We start from the raw sequence: 13,324 nt of genomic DNA on the forward strand, positions 1-13,324 counted from the left end.
ATGTACTACTGAACACGATTGAAAGCTTCAAAGGTTTATTTCTAGGAGCATCAAAGTGTTTCAAGAGATATATTACACCATTTGACATTGTTCTGCTTCTACCGCAACATCACAAGTCATAATAAGCAGTCCCATGGAATGGATTATAAAGCACCCACAATTACCTTTTTAATGGGACTATAGAAAACTGACAAAAACACAGTGAGAGGAGATAGTCAATGTACACAAAGGCTGCACACCTAGGGGAGTTGGGCACCAAAGGCCATTTTGAGTTACTGGAAGACTGTGACTAATAATCAGCAAATTTAGGCACAGAAAGGTTAATCACCATAAATTCTATACTTTTAAAACATCACTAAATTTAGGAAGTCACCTACAGGTTAATACAGGAGTTACAAAATATTGATATGACGGAATTTGTAGACAAACCTGTCACCATTTATTGAAATTGTTCTGGAGATATAATAAATGAAATCTCAAATTAATACAGTATGTGACATTTATAAAGAATTCATTTTCACACATTTGCATAAGGATTATAAAAGACAAGGGTTCTGGGTATTGAGGGAGCTTAGAACAGATTGGTGAATACAAAAAAATATGGGTTGGAGAATACAAAAAAAAAATCAGTAAATAGTAATTTTTTATTCCTAAGCTACAAAGGTTCCTTAACACATTCTCTCACTGACAACATGGATATGTTGCTATTAGGTACTTTACATGCACTTGTCTGTAAATTAGGTATACGGCAGGCTTAGGGTCAATGCAAATTACAGTATCTGCCTAATCAACTATTGGGACAAAAAATGGACATAAAACATTGGACTCTTTATAATTTCGGCATACATAAATTTTTACTCTTTTTCAAAAGTATCCTACAATTTGTATGAATCACATAACAATAATGGCCACAGAATTGCATTAATAGAAAAGTCAATTTGTGAGAAACGTCAAAACATTTACTTAAATACATCATGGCTATGATCTTATGCATAAAAGTGGTGCCTGTATAACATGCAAATATCATATAACAGCTTTGTTTAAAAATGTGTTTCCCTGCTTGAATATGGAAATTCTACATTATTGGAGTACAAGTATAAATACTTTATACATCTTCACAGTTACAAACAATTTTCCTTCCCCTTTTGCAGTCTTCAAAAATGCGACAAATTGAATAGTTTTGATTCTGCAGCATTAAACCTTAGATTGCAATTTCTGTACAATATTGGATGTAAACTTTTCGTAAAGTGCCGAATGCATGATCCTTTTAACATGTGAGCACTGGTATCACTGAGCTTTGTGTTTATTGCTCTAAGAGATTCATTCCACAAAATATGTCTGTTCCATATGTCTTAGGGAAAATAAATTAGGCATATTTACTATTAAAGCACTTTATTATTAGGTTTCTTAAAATTCAAGTAATTCTAAAATATTCTTTATGTATATTCTAAACCTATCCTAGACCTCTACACTGAACCGCTGAATAATCTTTGGTGCCAAGTGGGCATTTTCACAAATACAGTAAACGTTCTTCATAAAAAAGGGGTTGTAGACCGCACAATGCTAAAACATGCAATACATGTTCGGATACAGCAGCCCATCAAGATGATAACATTTATATTTTTTGCATATTTTTTGTAGTTGACAGTAATAGAAGATTCTTTACCTGCCAAGCAATCCTGCAGCTTCGCTTGTGAACAGAGAAGTGTCTGCTGACACCTGCACTGTCAGAGAGGCCTTAGCCAATAGCAACACAAAGATTTTTTTCCCAGGCATCTGATTGGCTACTTGTCCTTCCGCGGATTAGTTGGTACTCCATATCCCGCTGTCAGTCCTTGTTTGGAGGAGGAGAGCGGCTTTATTCAGTATTTGGAGTGTGAGATGTTCCCATATTTGCTACATAATCCTCAAACCAGAAAATACAAGAAAATGTATATGGGGCCAATGACCTCTCTCATACAAACTACAAGCCTCATTACCTTATTTTTAATATAATGATGCATTCTAAGTTTACAACCCCTTTAATAATAATTGATATGTATGACGCTAAAACAACAATTCATAGCATTATTAAAGTCAAAATGATCAACAATCTGCGGACAATACAACAGATTTCCTATACTGTATGAATTGCACTGACGATCAGCTGCAGAATTTTCTTACATTTCTAGTTTAGAGACACTTTAAATAATTAGGGACTGGATAAAGGAACAATTATATCATCCATTGCCATTAATGGAACACTCCAATTACCTTTTTTTATTTCTAAATCCGCATGTATGTATTTAGTGTAGTGATAATAATCTCCCCTACCGCCATCTTCTCCAGTAACTATGGCCGCTCCGCTCCTCTCCTGAGTTACATCACCGCTCTTTGGGCTCTCGGGATCACTCTTGCGTGTGATCTGGCAGTCTTTTTTACAATCTAAGCCTATAGTGCCTCGTTCAGACGCTCCATAGACCTACACTGGAAAAGCCACTGTCGGGTCACACAGAGCGCAGTGTAACCCGGAGAATCTGAAGAGCGGTGACGTCACTCAGAACCCGAGAGGAGCTGGATACCGGAAAAATGGCGGTAGGTGAATATATAATCACACTGACCCTACATACATATGGTTAGGAGAAAAAGTTCATAGGGGGGCTTCTTTAAAGTGGACTTAAGAAATGATGACTAAAGATGAGCGAATAAATTCGTAGAACCTGGGTTCAGTGGTCAGATCAGTATTCCGTGCCCGCTGTAAGGGAGCCATGTGAACCACCTCCTATCTTCTAGCATTCGCGGTTCCTCCTTTGATTAGCCAGCTTGCCAATGATGACATTGTGACAGGCCCCAAAGAGGAGCCGCGGCTGTCATCAGGTCCTCAGGGTGGTTCTCAGGGCTCCCGTCTAGCGGCCGCAGAATACTGACCTGGTTCCTGGAACTGGTTCCTGCTAATTTGCCTAACTCTAACGATGACCTATTAGGTCATGAATTGTTTAGTCCTGGAAAATGTCTTTCATGGAATCCTCTACTATATTTATATAGAGTTTCCTAAACCAAAGAAATCACAAAACATGAATATTTGGTCTGATGACGTAGCGTATTTCGTTAAGAAAAAGTTAATCATATACAATAAAAACTTTTTGCACTCTCACCCAGTCATAAAATAATAATAAAGCAAACCTAGACATGGTTAAAATAAGTCACATATGTCTAAGTCACATATGATAATATTAAAAAAATATATAGAAATCCTGGAGAAATGAATGATTTTCTTGCAGCCCACGCTAGAACAAGAAAATCACTTGGATACAGCAGGCAATTCAGATTTTCAATCAACAAACACCCTCTGTCTCTTTTACTGCTTTGTTCTCTCCCTCTCCATCATCGAATGTACAATTTAGATGAAATGTTAATGGTCTCCAAGCACAGCTTCTCAGAACGGGGACGGCCGCAGATTAGAGCGCATTGTGCTTGTTGAGTAGAGTCGGCTTTTCTTTCTATAAACTCTGCATAATCTACGGTCTGCCTTTAAAGATTAGGAATAAAATGACTAACAATTCACCAAAAAAATCAGGATAAAAGTGTGAAGAAAAAATACAGCAAGGCAACAGATTTGCTATGGTAAGGTACAATACGATCCCCCATCCCAACCAGTAAAATCCTAGTGTAACAGTGTTGTAGCTAGCCGTCAACCGTTTCTTTTTGCTACATTGGTGACACCTAATAAAAACACAACAAAATCACCTCGAAATAACATAAAACAAGATCGATTCTCAAACGACGATAGACTATTAACATATTATTCAACATTAATAAAAATATTCTCTGTTTCTTTATAACTGTATAATTAGACTTCTTTATCATAAATAGTGCAGTGCTCAAAATGTTAAAGGGAAATATGCCAGTCTTCAAATCCTGCCAAGACAATAAGGGAGTAACACGAGAGCACACTTCATATTCAGTGTTTGTGGTCGCTATATTACAGTGTTCTCAGAAGGACAGTGAATTGCTCCACTTCAGTTTGCGTTTTGCAGCTTTACACAACTGTTGCTGGCCTGCGGCCCATCTCGGCTTCCAGTTTGACCATCTGCTGGATTTCCTTTGCCTAAAGTAAAACAAAAAACAAGGAAACTGGGTTAATATGTTCTCCCATTCATGGCTGGTTATGTGCTACAACCATTATGATGACTGTTGTAACCATGTATCACCCCCAAGCTGTATCTAAGCACTTCTGTTATTTGATGGGGCCGGGTATTCCACCCATCCTTCAGGGGAGATCATGTCATTCTGGATAGTTCATTTCTATTGTCTGAAGTCAATCTCCACTCCAAAACTGAAAATGGCGTTTTGGCACAACCGAACTTCTGATCCATATTTGTTTTTTCAAAAAAAGCATTGTAAAATCGTCAGACCTCAGCTTGCTTTATACAGGGTGGGCCATGTGTATGGATACACCTAAATACAATGGGAGTGGTTGGTGGTAACAACTTCCTGCTTGTGGCACATTAGTATATGGGAGGGGATAAACTTTTCAAGATGGGTGGTGATCATGGCGGCCATTTTGAAGTTGGCCATTTTGGATTGCATCTTTATAAATAGCCCACCCAGGTGTATCCATATAAATGGCCCACCCTGTACAATCAGGAATGAATAATTCACAGTAACGTACGAGGCTTAGAAGTGGTTCAAAACAGACTGTAAGGGGAATCTGTCAGCAGGTTGTTGCTATTTAATCTGAAACTAGTATAATATAGGACCAGAGAACCTGATTCCTGGGATGAGTCACTTGCTCAGCATCTTTCTGTAGTTTCAATACAATTACTGTTTTATCAGTAGGAGATTATCTCTGCAGGACTAAGTGTCATATGCCAGGAAATCTGGCTAATCTGTGCCATCACTCACTGATTGGCTGCTTGCTGACAATGTAAAGGGTACACAGGAAGCTGCCAATCAGTGGTGTGGGCGGGGTTATATACAGCTCAGCATTCAGAGCACTGCTACATCTACAACAGAGCAAACAAGGATTAATTCAAAACTGCACCAAGCAGCCCAGTAAGTGACACATCACTGGCATCAGGGTCTTCGTCCCTACATTATGCAGCTCTCTACTCCATAGCAGAAACCTGCTGTTTTTATAGACATGATAGGGAAGTAAGTTTTATGTTAACGCTTTATGCTCTTTACTTATAGAAATTTTTACCTACTTTCTGCGTGCCCTTGCCCAGCAAGCCGTTAACAATCATCAGATGAAGTTTAAGCAGTTACAGCACTTTAGACCTCTGTCATTAGTATGGAAAATGGTACTAAAATCAAAATCGCATTTTCCTAAAAATGATGGATAATGCTATACATTTCTACAAATAAAACTACAAACTAAGGGTCTGTTCACATTGGTCTTTTTCTTTTTGCTGACAGAAAGAAAAACAGAATCAGCAACAAATTGTTATATACTTGTCGAGACTATTCTAAGGCAGTATTAACTTGTTTGACTGCTTGTTTACCAGTCCGTGGAGGACCCCAGTCTGAATGACAGAAAACCCGCATTGAGAAGTCTCTCGGATGGAGGCAAACGGAATCCAAAACATGAAACTATGGACTCCGTCTGAGCTTCTTTCCAGCAGCGTTCATCTTTTTTTTTTTTTGACACATTATAGTAGTAGACTACAATAGTGTCTTCAGCTAAAAACAGGTACCACCAGAAAAATGGTCTAACGGAGGCCAAAGTTTGGGATCTGTTTGGCCCATCATTGTACATGCTCGTAAATACTTGAATACAATTTTTGGTATATTCAGACAGAGACCCCTGACGAGGGCTGAGCAGGCAGCAAAATGATCCAGCAGTTGCACAACCATTGTCCCCATTTAGCCCCGGCCAAAATACATTAATTCATGCATTAGAGTAAGAACATGGTGTTTGTGTTCTTCATTGACTGTAAAATGCCGATTAATGACAATAAGCAATGGAGGAGCAGCCGTACCTTGTGAGTGAGACACAGCGTGACACGATTTCAAAAGCTGTTTGTACAAAAACAACAAACAATGTCAAAATTATGCAGCATGATATGAAGCAACGAAAGTAGAAAATAAAAGTACTGAAAGCTTGAAGAATGTATGATAAACATTGAAATATGCAATACAATGCCAGCTACGAGACACTATAAGATGAAAGACCTTACTGCTTTCATGCAAGTTCTTGTTCCCTCTCTAAGTTTATATTTAATCTCAAAAAAATACTTTCTCCCAAATTTCTCCAATACTAAACGTATACGAAGGGATAACCCCATAATACACAGGGAAAACTGTGGCTTAGATTAGAATAAATTGGATGGCTCACTTGTATCTCTCGTCTTTTGTTACCAGTAATTGGGTCCTCCAGGTTTGAAATGTTCAGTTGCGTAATAAAAACAGATGGGATCAGTGATCCGAGACCAAAAGAATGATGTGAGCAAAGACAATTAGCACTTGGAGTTACGGTAACATAAGCAAAATGTCTAATCTGGTGTTACAATGTATGTGGACGCCCAAACATCGCTTGCATAGGTATTTCTTGAGCACCTCCTAAATAAAATATGGCCAATAACATGGAGATTCTGTGAAATTATTTGCTACTGTAAGAAGCTCCACTGTCGGGAAGCTTCTACTAGACCCTGGACGGAAGCAGGACTTTATGATCATTGAGCCACAGCAGTCGGGAAGCTTCTACTAGACCTTGGACGGATGCAGGACTTTGTGATCATTGAGTCACAGCAGTCGGGAAGCTTCTACTAGACCTTGGACGGATGCAGGACTTTGTGATCATTGAGCCACAGCAGTCGGGAAGCTTCTACTACACCTTGGACGGATGCAGGACTTTGTGATAGCTGAGTTACAGTAGTCGGGAAGCTTCTACTAGACCTTGGGCAATGCAGGACTTTATGATCGTTGAGTCACAGTAGTCGGGAAGTTTCTACTAGACCTTGGAAGGATGCAGGACTTTGTGATCGTTGAGTCACAGTAGTCAGGAAGTTTCTACTACACCTTGGAAGGATGCAGGACTTTGTGATCGTTGAGTCACAGTAGTCAAGAAGTTTCTACTACACCTTGGAAGGATGCAGGACTTTGTGATCGTTGAGTCACAGTAGTCGGGAAGCTTCTACTAGACCTTGGGCAATGCAGGACTTTATGGTCATTGAGTCACAGTAGTCGAGAAGTTTCTACTAGACCTTGGGGCAATGCAGGACTTTGTGATCATTGAGTCACAGCAGTCGGGAAGCTTCTACTACACGTTGGACGGATGCAGGACTTTGTGATCATTGAGTCACAGCAGTCGGGAAGTTTCTATTACACCTTGGGCAATGCAGGACTTTGTGATCACTGAGTCACAGCAGTCGGGAAGTTTCTACTACACCTTGGGCAATGCAGGACTTTGCGATCACTGAGTTACAGCAGTCGGGAAGTTTCTACTACACCTTGGGGCAATGCAGGACTTTGCGATCACTGAGTTACAACAGTCGGGAAGTTTCTACTACACCTTGGGGCAATGCAGGACTTTGTGATCACTGAGTCACAGCAGTCGAGAAGCTTCTACTATACCTTGGACAAAGCAGGACTTTGTGATCATTGATTCACAACAGTCGGGAAGTTTCTACTAGGCCTTGGACAATGCAGGACTTTGTGATCACTGAGTAACAGCAGCTTGAGTGATGCACCTGGCTTATAGTCAAGTGCTACGTTGTGTGGCCAAATATTGCAATATGCCACGGCTACATCTCTTCATAATGTAAATGAATGTTGCACTGAGTCAAGCAAGTTCCCGTGACTATGACAAGCAAATTATAAAGAAACCCAAATCATTGAGATTTTTGTAACTTCTGTATGGCTGCTGCGGCCACATCTTCCCTTATCGTACTTTGTGATGTGTTATAGCAGCGACATATTGCGATATTTGGCTGTGAAAAAAGTGTCCATGTAGCCCCCTTAGTGCTTCCGTTCTTTCGAGAGCAGTTGAGTTATGGCATTGGTTTAAAGGTCAGTCAAGTTCTTCCCGGTCAAATTTGAACAACCATATTTTTTGGGACCTGAAGTCGCTTAAAAGACATGGACAACACCATCAACTGGAACGTCCTTCAACAATTAGTAGCCACAAAATTGGTTGCCTACAATTGTTTAGAATGTTATTGTACTGTATTTTTGTAGTAATAAAGATGTACCTACAGCAGAAACATGGCGCTCAGTATAAAAGATAAACAGCCCCCAGAACATTCTTCCCATCCCCCAAACGTTACAGTAGATGTTTTGCTTTGTGAAAGAACTGGAGCTGCTTCATGAAGGTAAAAAACTACCCACCTAAATAATAGGAAAAGTGTCATCTTAAGCCAGTGCCACGATTAAGTCACCAAGCCCTTCACTATGACCCATTGTACTGCGAATAACCATCTGTGAAGATTGTACAATGGATGCTTGATATGTCATCGTTAGTAATCATCGTAGAAAACTGTCACGCTCCTTTATCAGAATGGGCGTCCACATACTTTGGCCTGGGAATTAGCTTGTGTGAACACAAGAATGTACACACATACAGATGTGTCTCCTCTTATCTTTCTGGAAACCTCAATTAAGAGTAACGATCATTTAATTTTCAATAGTACATGTGAAAATAAGCAACTTTGTCATATATCTTTCACCTACTGGATTGATCTTTCACTCTCAATTCATGGGTAAAATCTGGATGTAGTGAAATTAGATTATTTACATAACTGAGATAGGACCTGACAGTTGGCACTTATAAGATTCTATGGAGAAGGGAGGAACAAAAGGCAGACACAGACATTCCGCTGCAAGTTCTCCTGAAATGACAGTTACAGTTCTCCATAGAACACTACTAGCACTAACTGTCATCTCTTAGCTCATTCATGGGAAAATCTGTGTTCACTGAAGAAAGATTTTACCTTTTGAATTGAATATCTTGAGAGTGAGAATAATCAGTCTAGGTGGAGAAAAAAAGCAGATTTCCCTGACAATATTTATTATAAAGTTTCTTACTTTCACAAGTACTATTGATTTATGAGAAGAAAAATTAAGATGACGTTTACTCTTTAAGGATGTGAATTTCACACTATAGTAATGCATAACATAACCACACATATTTTTCGAGCACGCCGAAGACATTCGGTTAGCACCCGAGCATGCTCAGATAACACCTTATCCCAGCACATTCATTCATCACTAATAGTCATCTATCGCTACACCTATCTTGGGATATATTTTCAGCCAATATGAAAGCTAAGAGAAAAGCAGAAATGGAGAATCTGGGCTCTGGACCTCTATACCTGTTCGTTCTGCTTCTCCAGAATTTCTAGATGTTCCAGCTGGGCTTTCTTTAACTGATCCATTTCCTTAGATTGCTTCATTGCCAGCTACAGGGACCAAAAACAAAACAGAATATGTGAAATGTCACTGCTATTAATCAAGGTGACAAAATTAAGACTTTCATCATTTTCCATTAGACAACAATTGCAGCTTGTTACTTTGCAGTTAGAGATGTCAGGAAATAAGCCGTTCCACTAAGCAGAGTGGTGACAGGCTGGAGCGGTTGTCATGGGAATGGTAAGGCTGGCACCGCGCCGGGCGCACCGCTCCTTCCTGCCGGAGATCAGCAGTTCGCTTCCATTCTGTGCACAATTTCATGCGCTGCTGTATTGTATAACACAAGAGCATCTACAGCTCTCTACACTATATGGATGGAGAGAAGTCAAGGTCTTCAAATCATTCCCTAGAGTAATTCTAAAAAAAAAAGAGTCATTTTATCTATTACAGTATTCTAAGTGGATTTCCATCAAGTGTGGTCGTGGGTGTCATAGCAATGGATTTCTTTTCTCATGCTTTTTTTCAATATGAGGGCTCGTTCTTGACCGGGTGAGAAATCGCTATATACTTGCAAATTTAGGGGTGACCTGCAGATTAAAGAGGTTGTCCACTACCTTTACATTCTCCTTAGGATAGGTCATCAATGTCTGATGGGCACCCCCTCCGATCAGCTTTTATCGGTGGAGGCCGCCGCTGGCTGAAAGCCCTTACTTGCCGAGCTGGCAGTCTACTTGTAGTGCCCGGGGCTTGTTAGCACATCCTCTTCCTATTGATTTGCATAGGAAGCGGATGTGTAGTACCTGCGATGGCCCTTACAAGTAGACGGCCAGCTACACAAGTAAGAACTTCCGGTCGGCGGCCACCGCCATCGATAACAGCTGGACCCCATATTGCTGACCTATTCTAAGGATAGACCATAAATGTAAAAGTAGTGGACAATGTCTTTTAATAGTGTTCTGAAGCTGCCTGGTGCCCTCAATGAAAGCCTGGCTATTGGGAGAAAATTAACTTTATCCCTTGTGGCGGCCACTGGCTTTCAGTCATAGAGACGCGGTTTCAGTCACTGCTCAGGAAATAGTGAGTGGCAGCTGTAACGGCACCCTGACAGACAGCCAGCACAGCAGTGTATCAGTACAGAGTCAGCTGTCAGTCAGAGCTGTGACGTGGTTACTGCCTCCGCTGACTATGTACTGAGCAGGCTTTGTGGCGGTCTCTGGCTTTCAGTCATAGAGATGCGGTTTCAGTCACTGCTCAGTAAATAGTGAGCGGCAGCTGTAACGGCACCCTGACTGACAGCCAGCGCAGCAGTGTATCAGTACAGAGTCGGCTGTCAGTCAGAGCTGTGATGTGTTTACTGGCTCCGCTGATTATGTACTGAGCAGGCCTTGTGGCGGCCTCTGGCTTTCAGTCATAGAGATGCGGTTTAAGTCACTGCTCAGTAAGTAGTGAGCGGCAGCTGTAACCGCACCCTGAATGACAGCCAGCGCAGCAGTGTATCAGTACAGAGTCGGCTGTCAGTCAGAGCTGTGACGTGGTTACTGCCTCCGCTGATTATGTACTGAGCAGGGACTGAAACTGCACCGGCCACATGACTAAAACTGCAAGGCTGCAGGAAGGAATAAAGTTTATTTCCTCCTGGCAGCAGGGCTTTCAGTGCAGAGGCCGTACGGCTTCAGAAGTTTTTTCACATGACAGGTTCTTTTTAAACTGTACCACTTTGAGGAAACATATAATCCATTCACTGTCTTTCTTTTTTTTTTTTGCAAATGGGTCTATTCCAACTTCTCATTATTTTTTTATACCATTTAAATTGCGGTTTAAATAGCAAACTAAAAGTGCTTCTCAGTAAATTAGAATATCATCAAAAAGGAAATTTATTACAGTTCTTCAATACAAAGAGTGAAACTCATATATTATATAGAGTCATTACAAACAGAGTGATCAATTTCATGTGTTTATTTCTGGTAATGTTGATGATTATGGCTTACAGCCAATGAAAACCCAAAAGTCATTATCTCAGTAAATTAGAATAATTAACAAAAAACACCTGGAAAGGCTTCCTAAGAGTCTAAAAAGTCGCTCAGCAGAGATGGAGAAATTACTTTCTCCGTCTCCTCCGCAGCTGTGCTCCCATTGTCTCATGTGGGGGGATCGGAGCACAGAGCACTGACCTTTGACTCCCGCTTGCAGCAGACGAGGGTCATTAGCATATAACATGTAATGCTCTCCCATGAGAGGATCATCAGAAACAATACGGTAATGGAGCCCGGCCTAACAGGCGACCTATAAGACCCCCGATAGGCAGACTATAAATCTGGTTCATTTTTACATACATTCACCAGCCTACTCCACCCCTATAAGTATTGCTAAAAGGCTTTAAAAAAGACCTGTCATTTTCCAAAATATGTATTTTTTAACTTGGTCTAAATGCCACTGTTTTCCTGAATCTGGAGCTGTTTTTCTTGTGTTCCTGCAATATGGTCTTCTTTTTCCTGTATATAAATCTAGCCAAATGGGTGTGATTTTTTTTCTACTAGATTTTTCTTGAGGACCCCGCCTTAGATTTCTACACAAGAAAGAGCAGGCAATCTCTCAGGATCGGAAAGGTGCAGAAACAAATAAATAGCAACATTTACACTAAGTAAAAAAAATTACATATTTATGGCAAGTGACAGGCCATCTTTAACCCCTTAAGCCCCAAAGGTGGTTTGCACGTTAATGACCGGGCCAATTTTTACAATTCTGACCACTGTCCCTTTATGAGGTTATAACTCTGGAACGCTTCAACGGATCCTGATGATTCTGACATTGTTTTCTCGTGACATATTTTACTTCATGATAGTGGTAAAATTTATTTGATATTACCTGCGTTTATTTGTGAAAAAAACAGAAATTTGGCGAAAATGTAGAAAATTTTGCAATTTTTCAACTTTTAATTTTTATGCCCTTAAATCACAGAGATATGTCACACAAAATACTTAATAAGTAACATTTTCCACATGTCTACTTTACATCAGCACAATTTTGGAAACAAAGTTTTTTTTGTTAGGGAGTTATAAGGGTTAAAAGTTGACCAGCAATTTCTCATTTTACAACACCATTTTTTTTTAGGGACCACATCTCATTTGAAGTCATTTTGAGGGGTCTATATGATAGAAAATACCCAAGTGTGACACCATTCTAAAAACTGCACCCCTCAAGGTGCTTAAAACCACATTCAAGAAGTTTATTAACCCTTCAGGTGTTTCACAGAAATTTTTGGAATGTTTAAATAAAAATGAACATTTAACTTTTTTTCACACAAAATTTACTTCAGCTCCAATTTGTTTTATTTTACCAAGGGTAACAGGAGAAAATGGACCCCAAAAGTTGTTGTACAATTTGTCCTGAGTACGCCGATACCCCATATGTGGGGGTAAACCACTGTTTGGGCGCATGGCAGAGCTTGGAAAGGAAGGAGCGCCGTTTGACTTTTCAATGCAAAATTAACTGGAATTGAGATGGGACGCCATGCTGCGTTTGGAGAGCCACTGATGTGCCTAAACATTGAAACCCCCACAAGTGACACAATTTTGGAAAGCAGACCCCCTAAGGAACTTATCTAGATGTGTTGTGAGAGCTTTGAACCCCCAAGTGTTTCACTACAGTTTATAACGCAGAGCTGTGAAAATAAAAATTATTTTTTTTCCCACAAAAATTATTTTTTAGCCCCCAGTTTTGTATTTTCCCAAGGGTAACAGGAGAAATTGGACCCCAAAAGTTGTTGTCCAATTTGTCCTGAGTACGCTGATACCCCATATGTGGGGGGGAACCACCGTTTGAGCGCAGAGCTTGGAAGGGAAGTAGCGCCATTTGGAATGCAGACTTAGATGGAATGGTCTGCAGGCGTTACATTGCATTTGCAGAGCCCCTAATGTACCTAAACAGTAGAAACCCCCCACAAGTGACCCCATATTGGAAACTAGACCTCCCAAGGAACTTATCTAGATGTGTTGTG

The 13,324-nt window shown here is 40.2% G+C and overlaps 1 protein-coding gene across 9 annotated transcripts in view; it reads right to left on the reverse strand.

Annotated features, from left to right (window-relative positions):
* Positions 1 to 416: 416 nt before the first annotated feature.
* PLCB4 (phospholipase C beta 4) overlaps positions 417 to 13,324 on the reverse strand; it is a 329,182-nt gene continuing 316,274 nt past the window's right edge. For 6 of the 9 annotated variants that reach the window (XM_077282630.1, XM_077282626.1, XM_077282629.1 and 3 more), the window contains 3 exons: positions 9,291 to 9,377; positions 5,961 to 5,997; positions 3,865 to 4,087 (listed from right to left, as the gene is read on the reverse strand). In XM_077282630.1, coding sequence (XP_077138745.1) covers positions 3,999 to 4,087; positions 5,961 to 5,997; positions 9,291 to 9,377 — 213 coding nt within the window. In that variant the 3' untranslated portion in view covers positions 3,865 to 3,998. Of the gene's footprint in view, positions 4,088 to 5,960; positions 5,998 to 9,290; positions 9,378 to 13,324 lie in introns of all 9 variants that reach the window. The other 3 variants (XM_077282633.1, XM_077282628.1, XM_077282632.1) reach the window with 2 other exon arrangements.

The sequence above is a fragment of the Ranitomeya variabilis genome, chromosome 2 (assembly GCF_051348905.1).
Source record: "Ranitomeya variabilis isolate aRanVar5 chromosome 2, aRanVar5.hap1, whole genome shotgun sequence".
NCBI classification, from domain to species: domain Eukaryota; kingdom Metazoa; phylum Chordata; class Amphibia; order Anura; family Dendrobatidae; genus Ranitomeya; species Ranitomeya variabilis.